Genomic DNA, 21,725 nt, shown 5'->3' with positions numbered 1-21,725 from the left:
TATAGCATTCATTATTCCTTTGAACATTCTGATACCATTCTTTTACATGGGGCCTGCTTTTATACTCTGGAAGCTTTTAGGAGCTTCTTTATACCCCTGACATTTCATGATGATGTGTGGGCCTACAGTTGTTCATTCATTCATTCATTTATTCATTCATGTTGATGGTACTTGACTTGGTGGAATCTATTAATTTGTAGACTTGTCTTCTTTATTTCTGGGAAATTTTTTGTGTTTTTATCTTTTTTTTGTTGTGTGTGTGTGTGTGTGTGTGTGTGTGTGTGTGTGTATTTTTGATAAATTTTCTCTCCTTCATTTTCTATATTCTGTTTTTCTAGAATTCCTGTTATTTGAATGTTGGACCTCTTAGATTAATCCTCTAATTTTAAAAATCTTTCCTCTCCATTTGCTCCTGAAGTTGTATTTTTGTTGTTATCCTCAGGCACTTTTGTTAAATTTTTTTAAACTACAGGTTTAATTTCTAAGATATAGTTTTTCTCTATTCTCTTTCATAATAGCCTCTCATTTTATAGATTCAATGTCTTCTCATTATCCCTGAGGATAATTATGTTGTTTTTTTCTCTTATGTCTTTCCTGTTTGTTGCACTGTTTCTGTTTCTTCCATGTTTCTGTTTTCTGTTTATGTGTTGTGCTATGTCTTTCATTCTGAAGGCGTCCATAGAAAATTGGAGAGGTCATCCATTCTATTTGGGATCAGGTATTTAAAAAGCTAATTTTGTAAGTCTTTATGTGTAGGCTGGGCTTATCAGTTATCTGAAGGGCCATCATGCAGAGTTGGCATTTTTGTTGGAATCCCCTAATTCCCAGTGGAAGTCTTTTCTTTGGAGACATTAAGTTTCTCTAGAAAGAACACCTGGATTCTGGCAGTAGGGTAGGAGAAGAGGGCTGAGGACCCCGCAGTATGTGTGGTGACTTTTAATCCCTCTACTTCAGCCTTACCATGACTTGCCCCAGTCTTCCTCTATGGTTGGTGATTCTCAGGTTGTTCCTCTTGTGTGGAGTTTGGGGCTGTTGGGCTGTCTGCCCATGGAGGATGGGAGAGGACCTGCTATCCAGTTGCTCTTTATTCAGACTTCAAGCCCTAATTTCAGTTGTGTACCTCACTCCCTTTTTTTCACAATACCTGGTGCTTCCCAATCCTGAGCTTGTGAGGGGTTTGGTAGAGTGTGTTTTGGGCATTAGGCTTTAACTTCCTCTACTCTGCTAGGTTAGTTATTATACCTCCTCCTGGTTTTTATTTGTATAAACTGTTGAATTCTTATGGTTATGTAGTCTGTTCTCTTTGCTTTTCTGGTTCATGACCATTTATATTGCTTTAATGTCTTTTGGTGGGGTTTTGGAAGTAGAGAAAATAAATATACGTGGTCAGTCTATCATTTTTAACTGGAAGCCTAGATTTAATTTCTAATAGTGTATGGAAAATAAAATGTCTTCAGTATTCCATAATTCATTCTTTCCACTCTAATCCTTTTTATTTAACATGGTTTTATTGTACTACCTACCTCATCAACACACATAAAACACTTAGAACAGTAAGTACCAGGCACATGATATGTGTTAATTAAGTGTTTACTGCTATTAATATTGTTACCATTATTATTACTATTATCACTCTTAGTTCAGTAAGCCACCTAGACTTAAATGATGTTTTCACCATAGGAAGAGTTATTGATGCATGGGGAAACATTGACTCTACACTTAACTAGATGTTTCAGCATGCCTTCAGGTTTGGCAGTTCCAGAAGATTGTCTGAAGCCCCTTACCATGGTGCCTCATCTTGGGTGAGACCTTAGAGTACAAGTCATATACAGCTTCTATTTCTGTTTGTCTTTATTCTTTTTTTGGTTTGTTTTCTTGTCTTGCAGTGGTTGATCAGAGAGAAATATGTGGCAATAAATACTTGTCTTTTAGCATAGTTTTTTTGTTTTTTTCCCTCTGTACCAACTCTGATCAAGTAGTGTGGCCTCCAAGGATTCTGAGTTTGAGGCTAGATGAGCAGAGAGTGCCCTACCTACTTGGTTAATGATGTCTGCTATGGGCCGGGCAGGAGGGTGTGGGGAATGGTGGCAAGGATAGTCTGTCATCCAGAATATGAGGCCATGATCATGGTCTGACTGCATAACTTTGCTAGATTATATTTTTTAAGCACTCACAATAAACAAAGTATTACAATTCATAGTTGATTCCCAGTTTTCAGGTTCCACCATCACACTAGGATAAACGTAATCATTTGTATATTTTTAAAATGCAAAGAAAAATAGCCCATCATCTCTATTCAGGCAAAGTGTGTACATAACACACACCATTCACTTACTAGCAGTACCTTTGTGAATTCGAAGACTTTGCCGTGCTGACATGGTACTCAGAACAAAACCATTGACATACTTTTAAAACACTTTAAAAACGAGTTTAGCAAGTGTTATTCAATAGCATACTAGTGCTTGACATGTCACCGTTTGTGTGTAGATCACCCTTAGTCATCACTTGAGAGAAGAGTTTTAGTTTATTTCAGTTTTGCATAAGTAGCAAACTCCCTTAGAAAGACTAGTTGCTCTTCTTTTTCTTTGCTGTGTTTTTAAAAATATAGCCCATGATTTTTGGGGGGAATTTGCATATTGCAATATTTCTTTATTGATTTTGTGAATTGGGCCACCTTAGCCACACAATGCCCTATCTTGTTTACATATGTCACTTTTGGATTTAACTCCTGCAGGTGTTCCCCCCCCCCTTTTGGGGGAGTAATAGAGTGATTATAATTTTAGATTATTACAATAGTTAAGGTTCATTACTGGCTTGATCTAGAGAACATTAAAGACTCACTGTGGTAGGTTTTTCCCCCTCTGTTTTTCAAATGCTGTATATTATTTCGATATTTCCTTTTTTCTAGCCCTGAAGAAGTCATGCTTGTATGTTATACAAATCATGGTTAAAAGTAAATTTCTAAGAGCTTTCCAATTTATCCATAATTAGCCAAAGAGAAAGTCATATGAACTTTCCCATTCTTTCTGTATTTACTTTTTTCTTATCACTTTGTTATTTTATCTTTTCTCCATTTTTGATTAATTATAGTGTCTCCCCCTCCCCCAAACAGCCTATTCAATTTCTCTATATTTGGTGGACTGTTTTGGAAAAGAAAAGAATCACTTGGGAAGGATGGTGAGTTCAAGGGGGCATTTAATTTAGGATTATATGTTTATTCACCTTTGTAAAAAATCTTTGGTCAGTTAATATTCATTGCCTACTTACTAAGTGCTGTGTTGCTAGTATTCACCTTTGCTTTCTAATTCCTTTTTTTAAGTATATATTTTATTGATTTTTTACAGAGAAGAGGGGAGAGGTAGAGAGAGCCAGAAACATCAATGAGAGAGATCGATCAGCTGCCTCCTACACGCCCCCCACTGGGGATGTGCCCGCAACCAAGGTACATGCCCTCGACTGGAATCGAACCCAGGACCCTTCAATTTTTAGGCTGATGCTCTATCCACTGAGCCAAACCAGTTCGGCTGCTTTCTAATTCTTGAGTGCATTCAGCACTTACCGCTTCATCTTTAATAGTTTAGATAAGTTGAATATCTTTTTTTTTTTTTAATATACTTTATTGATTTTTTACAGAGAGGAAGGGAGAGGCATAGAGAGTCAGAAACATGGATGAGAGAGAAACATCAATGAGTCGCCTCCTGCACATCCCCTGCTGGGGATGTGCCCGCAACCAAGGTACATGCCCTTGATCGGAATCGAACCTGGGACCCTTCAGTCTGCAGGCCAACGCTCTATCCACTGAGCCAAACCGGTTAGGGCGATAAGTTGAATATCTTAATTGTAATTTGCTTCCCTAAATTTTTACCATTTAGTTGAATAGTATTTATAGTATTTATTATTCACATTTGCATACCAACTATTATTTTAACTTAAACATAAATGAGCAAGCATTAGAAGATACCATGGATGTTTTAAAATAGCTTTATCTTTGTATATACAAATATTATTGAAAAAATAAGCACATTATATTTTTTTGCCTTTTAAATGTTTTTATTTTTGGTTAGTCATAACTAATATATATACAGGGTCTCCCCAAAAAATGGATACACACTTTGAATAATTATTAATTCCAGTGGGTTAAATCTGAAAAGAAAGAAACATCAGTTGAGCTATCAGCTATTAAAGTTGTATACATTTTTTGGGGGGGACACCCTATATTTATAATGGTTCTTGCAACAAGAGTTTGTGGGTCTTTAAATGAACAATTTGTAACTTTAGAAAAATAAATTGGAAATACTGAAATTGAGGGAAAAGCTAGTCTCTAAATATGCTTAGTAACCTAATAGCAAATATGGCTTAAATTAATATAACTAAGCATTTTTAATTTTGAAACATTTTCAGAATAGGATTTTTATTTCCAGGGGAAAATAAATTTCATTCAAAAATATATGTATACTTTTGTTAGTATTCTTTTTTTCTCTTCAAATGCCAGAAGGTGTACTTTATATTTTTGTTATGAAAATTCTGCTTGTTTAAAGTATTGTAGCAATTTTTATAAATCAATAAAACTGAGCCATGTCAACTGTGTGGGGGGGAAATGTTTAATACATTTGCCATGTCAGTGAGAAAAATTTAAGTACAGCATGTTTTGAAAGTTTAAGGAAGGGTAATCCCGAGCTTTTAAAAAATAAGACAACTGGTTTGCTACACACTTAAAAGTAAAATCGGGTTGGCTAAATTAAAGTTAATGGTATTATGTGAGAAAAGATAGAAGTAATATTGAACCTGTAGGTGAGGACATTAAGTGGATCATATTTGGCTGGATCAGGGGTTCCCCACTCTCTGGAATGTCTATCCAGCACCCACTCTCAGAAACCCCCCTTGTCCTGGCGGCGGTCCCTACCTTGGACATTCTGGAGTTCTCAGCTGGCTTCCCTCGTCCCAGCACCACCAGGATCAAGCAGAGTGTTTCCTCAGACACCTCCTTCCTGGAATGTGGGGAAGGTCCTTTTCTATCATTTCTTTAGAGCCCCTAACATGGTTTACAGGAAGCTCTGGCTCCCCCTCCGCTGTCTGTCCACATGACATGCCGGGGCAGATAACACCCGATTTCCTGGCCTTGGCTTTTTGAGAAGAACTGGAGGGCCTTTTCACGGGGAGTGACTGAAGGGCTGCTGCTGTGTACCCTTCCCGGAGCTCCAATGACCCTGGAAATGGGCCAGAGCCCTCTCGTCCCTGCACAGGTGTGTCCTGCACTTATCCTCCAGCAGGTTTCAGTTCTGGTGTCATGACCACACTGGTCCATGGAGACCGGGCTTCTGGTTCCAGCTCTGCTACTCCCCGTGTGACTTTGGGCCTGTTATTCAAAGACCCTGGATCCCAGAGTGTCCACTTCCAGCTTTCCTTCCGGTGGGTTATCCACAAGAGGCCTCCTTCTCTTCCCCTTAATGGTCCTTCCCTTTATCAAAACAGGGCAGCTCAGTCTCCCATTTGCTCTCGGGTTGGTGGGCCAGGTGGTGTCTCTTCTCCAGCTTTTTTGAGTTGTTCTGGGCAGGAAAGGGAGAGTAGAGGCGGGATGGCCACCTCCCCTACTTAGGTGGGCCAGGTTCCCAGCAGGTTGGGGAATGAGGGACACCTGTATGCCTCACCTGACTACAATCTACAAACATTACCGTCTCAGGTGGAGCTGGCTGTCAACAAAAAGCTGACTTCATTCGTACGTTGCAATTACAGAGAAGACTTCTGTCCCCATGTTCCTCTCTGAGGCTGAAACTGGTATCAGGCAGGGTTCCCTCCACACCCCTAGTGACTTCCTCTATAACCCAGGGAATGTACCTATTCCATCTTCAGCAAGAAGCATTTGTGCTGGAGTCTTTTGCTTGTTTGGAAGGAGCTTTAGAGAAGCACACACCGGCTGCACAAGGCTCATGATCAGTGGCCTATGCTGGATGCCGAAGGAAAGGAATCCTCAGCACCAGGGCCCTAGAACTTCCCAACGTGCAGCTTGTTTTTATGGGGAGACGTGCAGGTGTTTCTCAGATGGCTTAGGCATCTGTCCATCGGCTCCCTCTCTGAAACATGCAGGACAGTATTCCTTAACTTTTAAAATCATTTGCATCTTTGAAGTGTTTTAAGGAATCAGGTCCTTAAAAAATATACGTAGGCATAATTTCAGGAGCTCAGACACCTAAAGACCTGAGGATAAGCACGAACTCCAGATTTGGAATCCTGACTTTTAGGACATGCCATCTTTTTCAGGGAATTCCTGACAAGTTGGAAAGCATCAGTACATCTGTCCACTCCTCTTACCTGCTTTCTACCTTTTCTTAAGATGGAGCAGGAGTGAATGGGAGTCGTCCCCAGGAGCCACACTCCTGACACCACATCCTCAGGGGAACATGGTTTCCTGGGTCAGACTCTGCTTCTCCACTGTCAGTTCCACAGACAAGGACTTGTCACTGAGAAGGCTGTGGGCAGGAGGGGGCCTCCTATCTCCATGAGTCACCCCACCCCCACCCTCATCCTGTGCCTGGAGAGTATCAGGTTGGCTTTATTACATGTATCCTGAGATCCCCAGACAATCTTAAGACCTTTCCACGGGTGGTTATAAAGCCCCTGAGCTATCATTACAGGGCCACTAAGGGCTAGAAATTTGGTGGTAGGTAAAGGTCTTTCTTCCTGTGAGTGGATTCCCCCGGGAGGAAATATGTAAGCTCATTGATGTAGCATGACAAATAAATGTCATAGCTTTCTCAGAATAGCTCAAGACATTGTAAAACGAAAATTTGATCAAGTAACTAGTTTGCTTCAATCTCTTTCATGCTCCCCTTACCTCCTTCGGCGAAGCCCAAACTCTGTACTATGTATATGAAACCTTTGGCAACCTTGTCCTGCCTCTCTCCCAGCCCTTGAGAGGTTCTCGCACCAACCTTACTAACGTGTTTTTTTCTTCTTCTAATTTTCTGACTCTATTGTGCTTTCCCTGGTCCCCAGACTTCTGCGGTTGCAAAGGTCCTTTGCCCGAAAGCTCTGCCCCACTTCTGCTTACCCCATACTTCAGGCCACAGCGCTTACATGGAGTTTCCTCTAACTGGCTGTTCTGCATTTCTCCTTCTGCATCAGAAGCCCCAGCCACCTGCTCTCAAATACCTTACCTTCTTTTTTTTTTTTTTTTAAATCATAGCACTTACTTTCATTTCTTAGGTGATACCCAGTTCCTCCTTCTACTGAGATCTAGTCCTCTTCACACCTTCGATGTTTCACCCTCTGTCCCCTGTCTCAGCCTGCATCATGTGCAGCACTAACAAAAACAGTTCCATCATCAAATAACATCGGGGAGCACTGGATTACCTCTTGGAGAATCAACACATACTAACCCATCAAAGGCTCTGAGAAGTCCTGCATAAAGAAGCATAATTACCCTACCCAGTCCTGACTCATGTTTGTCAGAGGGGAGGGAGGTTGGGGTGAAAAAGGTTAAGGGGTTAAGAAGTCCAAATTGGCAGTCACAAAATAGTCATGGGATGTAAAGTACAGCATAGGGAATATAGTCAATAATGTTGTAATACCTATGTACGTTGGGTGCCAGGTGGGTGCTGGAAATACCACGGGAACACATTTTAAAGTATGATTGTCTAACCACTATGCTGTACACCTGAAACTAATACAAAATGATATAGAATGTAAACTGTAATAAAATTAAAATGAAATAAAAGGGAAAAAAAGGAAGTACAGTTACCCAAGTCCTAAGTTGATTTGGTTGTGGAACACTTTTTTTCACAGCATTTCCCAACTTCCCTAGGAAGCATTTGGGAAATATTGACCCAGACATACCATAAGCATAAACCTAAGTGTTCACTTTTTATAACTTTAGAATAAAAATTGATGGGCCAATCTATTTTCAAAAGTCCTTCCATCTATCTAGCAGACAATATTTTCTCTCATCACAAGGCAACTGGACTTTCTCTGCCTGGATTTCTCAAAATGACATTTGGGGCAGACTAAACAAATACAAATTACTTTCTCTTCCTGGAGCACAACCATAAAACATTATTCTTGAACCAGTCACCATGGAGACCACCATTTTTACCTGTTATTTTACTGTCTGCTTCCCTCCCTACCTCTACATGGTTCATCTATATAATCAGCTACTACTGGATAGAGATGATAAATGCATCTTTTGAGACAATCCATCAAAACACTTCTTGTAAAAATGTGTTGTCCCACGTGCATCATGTCTAGAGGTTGAACTGTGTCTCCCCAAAAAGATATGTTGACGTCTCCAGTACCTTAGGATATGACTTTTTTGGAGATAGGTCTTGGCATGGATAATAAAGTGAAAATGAGGTAAAATTAGAGTTACCCTAATATGCTGGTATCCATCTAAACGGGAAATTGGGAGGGACCCACACATACAGAGAGAATGCTATGGAGCACGAAGGTGGCCATCTACAAGCCAGAGGAGCGTGGAACAGATCTTCCCTAACAGCCCCCAGAAGGAACAGACCCTGCGGACACGTTCGTTTTGGATTTCTAGCCTTTCTGTGACTAAGCCCCCACAGCTTGGGGTACTTTGTTCCAGCAGCCCTGGCAAGATAATGCATCTGGTGAATATGGGAGCGGCCTGTTCCCTGTTCCCTCTAAAATGCTGCTTCCCTGGTCCCTAACTGTGATGTTTTGTACGGTGGTCCCTAATACAGTAATGATTGCTGGTACTTACTGGTGCTGTGCCAGGTATTGCTCTAAAAATTTCATATGAAGTACCTTGTTGAATCCTCACAACAACCCAGTGAGGTCGATGCTGTTGTTAGTCCCATTTTATGGATGAGATTATCAAGGAACGAAGAAGTTCAATAACCTGTCCCAGGTCACACAAGTTAGCAGATCCCAGATTTCAGCTTCTCACTCTGGGTTTTGAGCGAGGATGTGTAATTCCTACATTATGCTATCATGTAGCCTGGGTGTGGGGTTTATAAAATAGACAGGAAAGATTCAGCAGAATGAGGGAAAGGATGACTGAAGGTTTCTCATGGGATGGATTGAAACCAGGAAGCTCGGCTTGCTACTCTCTGTCGCCCCCTGCCGACACGGGGAGAGAAAAGGTGGTCTAAATTGGAAATGCAATGATGCGGAGAAACATATGGAAGGTTGCTGAAGGTGTGGAGCTCGAATCCCCTCCACCCCGCGCCCGGGAGCATTATTCTTGGGGGAGTGGGGGGAAGGAGGCTGGCTGGTGAGTCCGGGAAGGGTTCTTGTCGCTTCCGCTGGAGTGCCCCTGACGGACTTCCAGGACCCTTCCTATGCAACCCTCTCACCTGCGCCCACGTGGCCACACGGAGCTGTTTTCCCCAGGCCCCTAATTCATAAAAAGAAGTCAGGCCTTGCCTGAAGCGACGATCTCTTTTGCTGGATAGGTCGCTGCCCCTGCCCTTTCTCCCAGGCCCTGTGCTTGGGAGCTTCAACTGCGAAAAGCTTTAAAATTCTCATTAGCTCTGACCGTATCCCAGCATCGGGCGGCATAGGCCTTGTTTAAATATTAGCCTGTCGGTGCTGGGAATCATCCTCAGGAACCACCCAGTAAGTCCTGCCTCTCTCATTTAGGTTAAGAATAGGCATTTCAAGTTGTAGTGGGTGGTGTGGGTGCGGTGGTACCGCTCAGATTCCCCAGCTTACGTGTGTGCACCCGACCCTGTTTCTGGAGAACTGTCTGTTCAGTGCCCCAGCCTGCAGAGATCGCTCTGGCCAAAGTCCCCCTCAGGTGGAAGGTTATCACCCCACCCCACCCCCCACCCCAGCACACAGCCTGTAGCCACCACCTGGCAGATAAGGGGGTCCAATGAGGCTACTCCCCCTCCCCGGTTCCCAAACAGAACTAGCTCTGGTATCATCTAGGCTCCCTGTGGGATGGGCTGAGGCTGCTGCTGAGACGTCCGGGTCTCCTCCACCCCACCTCCTTCACTCCCCTTTTCCTGGTAGCAGCGCCTCAAACATTCCTTATACAAGAGTCCCTGCTCTGGGCTCTGCTTTTGGGGACTCTGACTTAAGACAGTACTCGCTGAGTAAATTAATGAAGACCCAAGATCTTCTTTTGGAGAATAAAAATTGACAGTATGTTTGCTTCAGGCTTCAGCTTTGGCCACTTAAGTTTATAAGTAATTGTGCTTGTATCTACATTTGTAACTTGTGCTAATTAGGTAATTTGGGCAAGGAATCAACTTCAAAGGTTTACAATGACAATGATCTAATTGAAGTGGATAAATACAGATATTTTGGGCACTAGATACTTTATTACCAAGTACAGATCAATTGTTTTAAAAAGCACGGTACTATAGCATTTAAAACCAGTTCTTTAGCTTTGAGGGCTTTCATTTATCTCAATTCAGAGCTGCAATAGTCAGTATCAGATGCACAATTAATCATTTTCCTTGAAGTTGTCATTTTCTCTTCACTACACTCCTTGAGGGACAAGGTTAGTATCATCTTATCTGTGTGTTGTTCGCTGTGGTGTTTAGCACAAAATATGGTAGCTGTTTAATATCTTTGATAGTTTTAGTTGATTCAGTTCCCATAAAAATAATTTTCTTGATAAGTTTAGAAGATTTTATCTATTATTTTTTGTGTGAAGCCGCCTATTGTCTTCTGTAGCAGAGAGATGTGGACAAGGAGCCCCGGAATGCTGGTGACCCTTGAAGCCCTGGCAAAGATCAGAGCTATGCACCCACTGGTAGCTGAAGCAACTTCCCCACCAGATAGTCATGTAAATCCTTATTGATAAGATAGTCTGTTACTGTAACTTGCCTGCCTAAGGGCTATGGGTGTATCCCAAACTAAATAAAAGGATGGTGAGGCCTGAGCATAAGTGGAGTCCATCCTCTTAAGATGGGCTCTCGCCTGGCCCCCCAATTTCCAAATTATTATCTCTTGTCTCATCTCTTTCATTTGTGTGCGGCCCCTCTTCCAGATCCTGAACCCTGAACCACGCGGGACGTGGGGGGAACATACACAATTTTTCCGGGAGTTTTGTTAATTTTTGAGGATAAAATTATCCATGAAAATCATATCTATGCCTTAAAAATTATTGAATATATTCAGCACGATAATTTAAATATTTGCTTTAACGAACTTATGAACCTGGGGCTATTTTGAACTTGAGTTGCTTTATTTGATAAAAGGCACTTACCTCCCCCAACCCCAGAATTTCACAGAAAACAACCAACCACACGTTTTGAGGTGCAGATAGCTTGCTTTTATTTTGTTGTTACTATCTCCAGGAGGTCCAACAATTATAACTAACAATCGAATTTATACGTGCATGAAAAGAACTACATCAGATCAACATTTGGGGCAATTAGTAGTGTTGTTTTTAGTTTAACGACAGCTTTGTTTTTGTTCTTGTTGTTATCTTTGTGCTGTGGCTCATTGCTTAGTTGCCCCAGTTTCTCAGGGTAATTTAAATTTAGAGCTACCACACGAAGGCATTGGCTGCACCCCGGGACCTCCAAGAGTTGGCACTGCTCCGGCATAGGAATACCTGAATAGCTTGGTTAAATGAGGGGATGGCCAGGCGATGTTACTTTTCCAAGCTACCCAGGCACTCTCTATGGTCAGAGACAGTGTAAAATGAGCGAACAAAGTGCTGGCCGTTGCACTTTGCTCTGGTAATATTTAGGTCATGATAATTCTGAGTGTGACATCATCAGAGAAAATGTAAGACGTTAAAGTGTTGCTTACAGGAGGGTAAATGCAAACATCACCAATGCCTTACATTTCTGATTCAGTAGGTATTGGTGCACATGCCAGGTGATGTGCACAGCATTATCTTTTAGGTGGATAAGACATCTTCAGTGGGGAATTTCTCAACCCACTGAGGCATACTTAGACATCAACGTTATGTTGAGGCACAAAGATTAAGTGTTGAGCAGGGTATTCGTTCCATAAGAAACTTTCTCCTACCAACGGTTAGTTTCAGAAATTACATTGTAAAATGTCATAAAATAATGGTACAAAACTTTATAACCGTGAATCCGGCTATATACAGTATGTACATGTCACTAGAAAATGCATAATATTCTTAGGTCAACAATTAGAAAAGGTTGAAATGCATATTTTGAACTTGGACTCATTTAGGTTGATACAAAACTACTTTTTTTCTTAATATTTACAGATCAGAAAGATTAGTCCATGTGAATCATTTGTGAAAGGTTAAGGAGGATGAGAGCGCAGGCCCTCTTAAATGGATCGAATATTTATATTCACAGTAGCGGAGTCACAGCCAAATTCATTCCCTAAGCTCAGGGTATAAAGTCCACCGTCTTGTTTCTGTACGTCCATGATGATCAGAGTGGTCAGGTCCTCTGTGTTTTCAATGTGGAATCTCCCCTGGTCTTCATTTTGGATTTCTCTTCCACCACACGACCATGTTATTTCTGGGGTAGGCTCACCAGTAAAAGCACAGGCTACTGTTAGAACTTTGCCCTCATCAATGCTGATGTCAGAGGGAAGAGCTTCAATTTTCGGTGGAATTCCTTTATGGAACAGCAACAACAAAAACATGTTAGAATCACAGAAAAAAAATTTCCATGTGCTTTCTACTGAATTGTATGAACTAAAGACTATATAGTGCTACTAGGCTTGTCAACCTCTACCAGTAATTTTATTGCTCACCTCTTATGCCTGCTTTAAGCATTTTACTACTCGAGCTCGCCAGTTGTGTCATACTAGAGTGTCCCATAAAACTGCTGGAACTCATTCCTACAAAGGACTCTTGCATGGAGGACATGCTTTGGGCAGACATGCTTGCAAATTTCATTTCAGTCATGCTGCTAGCACTGCTGCTGCTGAAACTGCTGAAGGAGGCCTCCTGCTTAGACGCGGACATTTGGACGGACTGAGACGAGAAGCTTCCTTGCAAGCTTGTGTCATCACTTGTCTTCAATACTACCTCTCTGGGAGGTTCTTCCACTAGAGCTGTGGACCATAGCAGATACGGTGAACATCAATGACATCTGGGTCAGTTGTGACATCTGACACTGACTTACAGAAATGGCAAACTTAAACACCATACACAGAAACGTAACCCAAACAATTTGCTGTGGAAGCTTAAGCAAATACATACATACATACATACATACATACATACATACATTTGTCAAAAAGCTAGCCCAGTGTCTCCAAGAAATGAATCCTCATGTTTCTATCATCACATTACATGCAGGGACTAGAATCACTAGGAGAAAAATGATTAGTCATATAGAAAATAATTTATATATTGCGCATTCTGAAAAGAAATGGAACAGGGCAGTCAGTAGCTTTGCCTTGGAAGTTTCTGTTGAGCTGTAAAGAAACTGATCCTAAGAATGAATCCACACAGGAGGCCTGTGCCTCTTACCTATGCAATTTAATGAGGCTCCCGAGTCTGCTGTGATCAGAAAACAAAGGCAAAAGAATTTTTTTTTAAAACACATAAAGGCCTTAAACAGATAAAGAAAATGGCAAAGATATACTTACGAAGGACCGTTAAGGAAGCAGTAGCTGAACATTGGCCACGGAAATTTTTGGCCTTAATGGTGTACTTCCCACTGTCACTTACTGACGCATTTCGGATTTCAAGAGAATATACATTTCTGGAGCGACTTACGCTGATATTTGAAGAAACAGAAACCTAAAGAGAAGAAAAAAAAGTGTTCCTTTGCCCTCTTCAGGAGTACATGTAGTGTTTACAATTTTCTTCACTAATACATTCATAATTAAACTTACCGGCAGGTTGTTTTTAAACCATTCGATTTCAGGAGAGGGCTCACCACTGATTTCACAAGAAAAGAGAACGCTTTGTCCTTCGTTAACATTTTGAGATCTGGGCTGTGAGATGAAGGCCGGAGCATCTGAGAGCTCTTCGCTCAGGCTCAAGTCGTACTGACACTTGACGATTCCTTGACTGGTTTTGCCAATGCAGGTGAGGATTCCTTGGTGTTTGTGACTGGCCTTCTTGATGGTTAGGGTCTGATCACTGCCCGAGACGCCGTATCTGTACTCCTCGGAGTTAGTGAGCTCTACTCCGTTTAGCACCCATTTCACATCAGTGGCACCAGCAATGTTGGCTTTTAAAGTCACTTTCTGACCATCAGTTATGCTCATCTGACTAGAAAAGGCTTTAATTTCAACTTGAGTGCTGATTTCTTCCATTGCCTGGGATGCTTTGGTGACTTCTTCATGGACAATGGATTTTTCCAGGGAGGCGGCTTCTGACTTCTTGACTTTTTCAGAAATTGTAACCTTTGAAGCTTCCTCTGTGAGGGCTAACTTTTCTTGAGATTTCACCTCTGACTTCTTGATTTCTTCAGAGATTAAGGCTTTCTGGGAAATTTCCTCTTGGACAACAGCCTTCTGGGATGTAATTTCGGAAGTCTTTTGTGTAGATACTTTCTGTGTCTCAGTGTCTTTTACGGCTAAAAAAGAAACCTCTGTAAGGCAAACTTAATTGGAAAGAGGCCCCACCCTTTACTCCTGTACATTCTGCAAGCGAAGGATCACAAGGGAAACAGAGGCTGACTTCTGTGTGCAGTGTAGGTAATGCCTAATTCTCTCTCAGTGCCAGTCGTGGAAAACTGCCGTGCCTGATTTCTGAAATCAGTGTAATGATTCTTTAAACTAAGCTGAAGATGATTTTTATGACTTAAGGGGAAAAACGTCTTGCAAAGAATAGCCAAAGAATTTGGGAGATGTGTGTGTTTTGATGAATAAAAAAATGAATTATGTTTTAGATGACTGAGATGACACCAAACTAATTTTAATGAGGAAAACTGATGTAGCTCTTTCATTAACTTAGCAAAAGTGAAGGTTTAGGGAAGAAGTACCATTTTGTATATTCACTTGACTTCCTTCCTAAACATGTCTGGGAGCAGGGGCTGGCCCTATGGAATCTTATATAATACTACACACAGTTAGTTACTTCATATGTACTTTTATAAATTAATATTTTTATTGATTTTGAGAGAGAGAGGAAGGCAGAGGGAGAGAAAGAGAAAAAACATCAAATTGAGAGCAAAACATCAATCAGCTGCCTCCTGCACGTCCCCTACCAGGGACTGAGCCCCCAACCCGGGCCTGTGCCTCAACTGGGAACCAAACCAGCAACATTTTGGTACATGGCACGACCAACACCCAACTGTGCCACCCTGGCCAGGGCTTTATATGTACTTTTTTTGTGAATATAAAGGCATATGCTAACGTCAAATATGTGTATTTCTACATTTGTGTACAAATGGTATTCTGGAATTGGAAAACAGTTTCAATACTTTCTCATGGGTGGGTGTGTGTGTATAAGGAAGTGTTTAGAAATGTTACTTTAATATTGTTTTCTGGGAAATGTTGGTAAGAACAAAAGCCAACCTACCTTTTATGGTTAATTTGCAGCTCGAGGACACAGATCCAGCTGAGTTCGTTACTGTACAAGTGTAAAGCCCGCTGTCAGAAGTGTCAGTCTTAAGAATTTCTAAGAAGAATCCTCCTTTGTCTTCAGAGAGTTTATATTTACCTCCCTGGGTAATAGCCTGTAGAATGCAAGTGGTTTGAGTTTTAAAAAGTGATTTAATTTTCAACTTTATCTGGGGGATGGGGAAAAGGTTCGTTATTTAGAAGATAAAATTAAGAACAGTTAAGAACTGGTTACCTTTCCATCCTTTGTCCAGATGACAGTCGGCTGGGGTTCTCCAGTAACTTTAATGGAAAATTTAGCGATGCTGTCTGAAGAGACAGTTGTATCCTGCAGCCCAGTAACAATTACTGGCTTTGAGGATATTGGCTCAGGAGGTTTTGTTTCCGTTTTCTTGGTTTCTGTTGACTCAGCAGTTTTCTGAACTGATACTTTGGTTTCTGTTGACTCAGCGGTTTTCTGGGCTGATACCTTGGCTTCTGTTGACTCAGCAGTTTTCTGGGCTGATACCTTGGTTTCTGTTGACTCAGCAGTTTTCTGGGCTGATACCTTGGCTTCTGTTGACTCAGCAGTTTTCTGGGCTGATACCTTGGTTTCTGTTGACTCAGCAGTTTTCTGGGCTGATACCTTGGCTTCTGTTGACTCAGCAGTTTTCTGAGCTGATACCTTGGTTTCTGTTGACTCAGCAGTTTTCTGAGCTGATACCTTGGTTTCTGTTGACTCAGCAGTTTTCTGAGCTGATACCTTGGTTTCTGTTGACTCAGCAGTTTTGTGAGCTGATTTCTTAGTTTCCAATACTCTCGACACCTGCTCATGGATGCTCTTAAAGGCTTGTCCCATGAATTGTAAGTTAGTTTTGGAAGTTCCACCTTCCCCAGAAATTTCACAAACGTATTCTCCGCAATCAGATTCAGTGAGGTTATGGATTTTGAGCTCATAGGTACCATCTGCTGAATAATGAAACTGGAAATGCCCATTTTCCTTCAGTTTCTTGCCATCTTTATACCAGGCGACCTCTTTTGCACATAATACACTACTTTCAACTGCACAGGTCAGCTTTGCGATGTCTTTAACAGCTTCTGCTTTCAGGGACTGAGATATCTTGGGTGGGGCAGAGACTGGTAGCTGCCCAACTTTCTCTGTTGCTGTGGGTTTTTTCTCTGTGGGTGATACGGCTTTTGGGGGAGAAGTTACCAGTTCTGGGGATTTCACTCGTTTTGGAGACTTAACTCCTTCTGGGGATTTCACCTGAGGCTCTGGGGATTTGACCTTCGGTGGTGAAGTCACAGCCTTTTCAGTAACTCTGGACTTCTGAATAGTCAGAGTGAACTGTGCTTCTTGCCTCCCTTCACTGTTTTCTACCACCACGCTGTAGTTGCCCTCGTCAGAAGCCTGGACTGAAGAGATCTCAAAGGTGGACTTGTATTTTGTGGTGGTCACTTGGTGGCGGGTGGAAGTACTGATCGCTTGTCCTCCACGCAGCCAGGTCACAGTTGGTACCGGCTCACCATCGGTGTCGCAAGAAAACCTTGCAGACTCTCCCTCAGAGACAGTTATGGACCTTGGCTTGGTTAGGATTCTTGCTTCCAAAGTGGACTTGATCTTTCTGTGTGTGGATTTTTCTTCCAGCGACTTTTCTTCTACTGCAGCCCTTTTCATTTCTGCAGATGCGTGGTGTTCATATGATGAGAGACTTTCCCTTGTCTCTGTCATCTGCGACTTCATTTCCCTGACTGAAGAAGAGGCTTCCATCTCAGATGTTCTCTTGAACGATGAAACCGCATATGCCTCTGTTTTGGTCAGGTCAGGGAAAAGGGACCGGGGGACGTCCTCATCTCTGCGCCGGGAAGCGGAGGTGGTATAATCCCCTCCTGTTACATCCAAGGTCGCGTAGTCAGAAGCTTCACCTTTGTAGTTGGTGCACACGGCGCGATATGTTCCGCTGTCATCAATATGACAGTCTAGAATTTCCAGGGTTAGGACCCCACTCATGTTGGTGTAATGAATCTTACTGCTCTCTTGGAGTTCTACACCATTATGGTACCATTTAACCTCAGCAGTTGGCTTAGACTGAACGTTTAGGATAAACCGGGTATTCTGGCCACAGGGTACCCTGTGGGAGCGCATTCTCAGCGTGATCCGAGGGGCATGGTCCAGGGTAAAAGGCTGCTGACTCAAAACTTCATACTTCCTTTCTGATGTCTTCTGAGTCTTTAAAGCTGCCTTCATGGACTCATACCTGGAAAAGATATCAAATCTTGCCGACCTCTCAAATCTTGAGAGTGATCTCTCACTAGAGACGGGGCTGGGGGAACGTGGGCGAGTTCTCTCTGGAGTGGGAGACCTTCTCTCTGTGTCATCTTCGTATTCCTCAGCTGGTTGTGGATGTGATCGGATCAGTTCAGACACTGGCCTCATTAACTCAATATAAGTTGGAGACAGGGAGCGCCGTCGTCTCAGAAGTCTAGACACAGATGAGGATGACTCTCTTTGAGCACGTTTTGTGATTTCGTATTCTTCCTCAATTTCTGTGATTTCTGTCACTCTTCTCTGTTGCTTTGATTTCTTTCTGGACTTTTGTTCCTTTGACATGTGGTCAAGCTCGCTTTTGTATTCTGAGAGACGATGGGTGGTTGTAACCGGACGAAGCAACTCTTCGTCCTCCTTCTCAGCCATGATTCGCTGCCGTTGTTTGGGCTGCCTGTAGGAGGCCTGGGCGTGCCGTTCCCGCAGTTCTGCATAACTTGTACTAGTGTCAGCCTTGGTTGGGATGTGATAGGTTGAGTATCTGAAGTCTTTTCTTGTTTCCTCCACCTTGATATGAGCCTGTGGGGAAGAGTAACGCAGACTAGAAAGCTCAAAACGTGGAGGGCTCCGGCTTGGGGGTGAAGCTGAAAAACCTAATTCAAGCTCCTCTTCAAGACGCAGCCTCTCTTCCTCCGTTCTTTTCATCGCCAAGTAGTCATCAATGGGAAGGAGTAATTCTTCATCTGAGATGTCACCAAGGGAACGTCTTCTAGGTCTGTAGTAGAAGGCGTAGTCAGGAGAAGGTGTACGCCGGCGGGCTGGCCTCACTATTTCAAGGTCATCTTGGGTCAATTTGGGAATGCGCCATCTGGGTTTGTATTGATCTGTAAAGCGTGGAAGAGGCGTCACATAGAACTGTTCCCATCTTGAAAGGCGGATGCGCTTTTGTCTTTTCTGTACAATTCTGTCAATTTTCCCCGGCATTTCAAACTGATCACGTATCTTTTTGTACCATTTCATGTCAGACATAGGCACAAACTGTTTAATGCGTTGATCTTCTTCTATGACGGTCCGCTTGTGCTTGCGTGGCTCTGGTACTTCATAGGGCATACGGAGTTTTCTCTCCTCTTTCTTTTCTTCGGTCTCAAGTCGGAATTCCCCCTTTACGGTCTTGGTGCTTACAGCTGGTTTGTAGAGGATGGCAGCTTCTCTCAGAGCCTCTTGGGCTACCTGTGTCAGTGGCACAGATTCCGTTCCAGAAAGAATTTCAGCCATTCTTATTGTCTTGTCGATTTGCTTCTGTACGTGTCTTTCACGCTCCTCTTTACTCTTGAATTCTTGTTTGACGTACCTCAAGCGCTCCACTTGTAAGTGAGCCTGGCAGCTGGTGGATCCAGCTGTGTTTGTGGCTGTGACCCTATAATAACCGGTGTCTTCAGGCAAAGTATCCCGGATGTGCAAAGCATAATAATCCAAGCCTTCGTGGATAATTTCAATGGTAGGCCCAAGGGACAGTGGCTGACCATCTTTCTCCCATTTTAATGTTGGCGGGGGGATGCCAGAAACTCTGATCTCAAAGCTGACACTCTGGCCTTCTTGGCATTCTGCATTTGCCAGTAGCCTTTTGAACATGGGTCTTAAGGTTGTATCTGCTGGAGGTGGGTGTGGGGTTACAGTCAGTTTTGCTTTACAGCTGTCTTCACCGTATTTGTTTCTTGCCACAATAGCATATTCAGCATCATCATCTGTTGTTACACTGTTGATTGTTAATTGGTAAAGACCCTTGTCAGACTCAAATGTGTATTTCTTGTCATCATCACCTGGTTTGATTTTCTGACCTGATTTATACCATGTTACACGAGGCTCTGGGTGGACAGTAATAGTTACTCCAAATCGGACGTTTTCACCCACATAAGCTGTCTTGTTAAAGAGAGGCAGGGTAAACTCTGGTGGTCTTTCCAGGAGTCTCATGGTATCTGTTCTGCGCTTCATTTTCTTCATGGTTCTACGGAAGTAATAGTCATAAACTTCTCTCACACCTTTAACAAACAGCTCTGCATAGGAACTGTCTTCACCGTAGTCATTGACTACTTTGCATCTGTAGGTGCCGTCGTCGAATTTGGTAATGTCTTTGATGTACATGGTAGCCACTCCATCTTCATAGGTGATTTCGTATTTCTCACTGTTCTCCAGCTGTCTGACACCAAAGTACCAGGTCACTTGGGTAGACTGGTCATAATTTTCAATTTTGCAGACATACTTGACATATCCTCCTTCTTCGCCAACTGCATGCATTATCTGCCCAGAAATCGGGCCAATTTCAATGGATGCCACTTTAACTTTAGCAACGCTCACTCCCTTCTGAGATCGAATTGCACCACCACAGGAGATTCGGGCTGCTGACACAACCATGTTGAGGTCTTTCTTGATCAGAGTATGGTAGTACCGCCGGTGTTTTAATGTCCTGATAACTTTAGTACTGACTCTTTCTATCTTCTGCTTCAGCCATGGGTGCTGGAGCGCTTCAGATGCTGTCATGCGAGATTTTCTCTCTTTCACTAACAGCCGGTCAACAAAATCCATGGCTTCGAGGCTGATCTCTTTGAATGCCTCCTCATCAAAAGTATACTCGGCATTCCTGATGTTCTCAATCATCTGTTGGTTAGTTTCAGCCAGGAATGGATTGATACCACTCAACAGCACATATACCAGTGTTCCAAGTGACCACATGTCTGTGGCAGTGCTGACAACATCATGCTGGTGGACTTCAGGTGCATAGTACTCAGGGGAAGTGAACAGAAGCCTGAAGTTGTCCCCTGGCTTCAGCTGACGGGCTTGACCAAATTCTATGATTTTAATGACGGAGCTTCGTCTTGTTTGGTAAATGATATTTTCGGGTCTAATGTCAAAGTGTCCAATGCTCTGACTATGTAAGAACTCAAGAGCTTCGCAGACCTGGCGAACATAACTTACAATTTCTCTTTCAGTAAGTTCAAAAGCACTGGTGTTAATGCGTTCAAATATGTCAAGTCCTGATATGAACTCAAAGATCATAACTAATTCTTCCATGCTTTCAAATGACTCATGGAGGTACAAGATGTTTCTGTGCCTAGCAATATTTAGAATGGAAATTTCCTTCTTTACCAAAACCTGATCGGTCCCTTTGACCTTCACAAATTTAGCCATGTATGTCTTTTTTGAGGACGTTTCAACACAACGGTGGACGATTCCAAACTGACCACGCCCAAGATCTTCAGCAATCATATATTTCTCATAGAGTTCCTTGGTTGAAGAATGAGATGCTTTAGTCATGGAAACTTCCATGGTTTCATCTACCTCTTCATCATAGTTCATGGCTCTGGTCTTATCTTCTTTGGTTACGGTTGGTTCTGAAGGCTCAGAAGGCTTGCTCAGGCCAAATTTATTTTCAGCTATTACACGGAACTGGTAACTTGTTTTTCCAAATAAGTTGATCACTGTGTAACGTGTTTCTCGGGCCTGTCCTACACGGAGCCATCTTTCTGCAGTCGTTGCACATTTTTCAATAATGTAGTTGGTGATTTTGCTGCCACCATCAGTAGCTGGCTCAGTCCAGGTTAAGTTGACAGAATCTCGTGAGACGTCACTAACTTTGACTCCTCTGGGTGGGTCAGGAACATCAGCCACATCCAGTTCAACTGTCTTCTGATCAATTCCAAACCTGTTTTTAGCACAGACCACATAGAAACCAGCATCTTTTCTCTCCACTCCATTGGGGAAAACAAGTGATGTGAAAGATCTTGTGACAATAACTTGGTAGTGGCCATTATTGTCGATGAGATCTTGTCCTTTCTGCCAGGTGATCACGGGATCTGGTTTGCCGCTGAAAGGGATCTTGATGCTGATCACCTCACCTCGGAGAGCATGAACAGCTCCCATGCCCTCAAGAGTTTTAGGTAAGTGTATCTTAGCCGGGACTGTATCAGAATAAAAGGAAAAAGAATATAATTTAGAAACACTTAACACTATGTAAGTGCAACAATCCCCCTCCAATTAATAGTGTCATCCA

The 21,725-nt window shown here is 42.5% G+C and overlaps 1 protein-coding gene across 1 annotated transcript in view; it reads right to left on the bottom strand.

The window, feature by feature from the left end:
- Window positions 1-11,222: 11,222 nt before the first annotated feature.
- Window positions 11,223-21,725, bottom strand: part of TTN (titin) — a 278,629-nt gene continuing 268,126 nt past the window's right edge. The window contains exons 322-327 of the mRNA XM_036318697.1: window positions 15,668-21,633; window positions 15,392-15,548; window positions 13,756-14,444; window positions 13,507-13,660; window positions 12,664-12,966; window positions 11,223-12,524 (exon numbers count right to left, since the gene is read on the bottom strand). Of these exons, the coding sequence (XP_036174590.1) occupies window positions 12,229-12,524; window positions 12,664-12,966; window positions 13,507-13,660; window positions 13,756-14,444; window positions 15,392-15,548; window positions 15,668-21,633 (7,565 nt within the window). The 3' untranslated portion in view covers window positions 11,223-12,228. The remainder of the gene's footprint in view (window positions 12,525-12,663; window positions 12,967-13,506; window positions 13,661-13,755; window positions 14,445-15,391; window positions 15,549-15,667; window positions 21,634-21,725) is intronic.

This window comes from Myotis myotis, unplaced genomic scaffold (assembly GCF_014108235.1).
Source record: "Myotis myotis isolate mMyoMyo1 unplaced genomic scaffold, mMyoMyo1.p scaffold_m19_p_8, whole genome shotgun sequence".
Taxonomy (NCBI): Eukaryota; Metazoa; Chordata; class Mammalia; order Chiroptera; family Vespertilionidae; genus Myotis; species Myotis myotis.
Note: the sequence above shows the minus strand (reverse complement) of the source record. Positions and strands in the feature narration are given on the sequence as shown.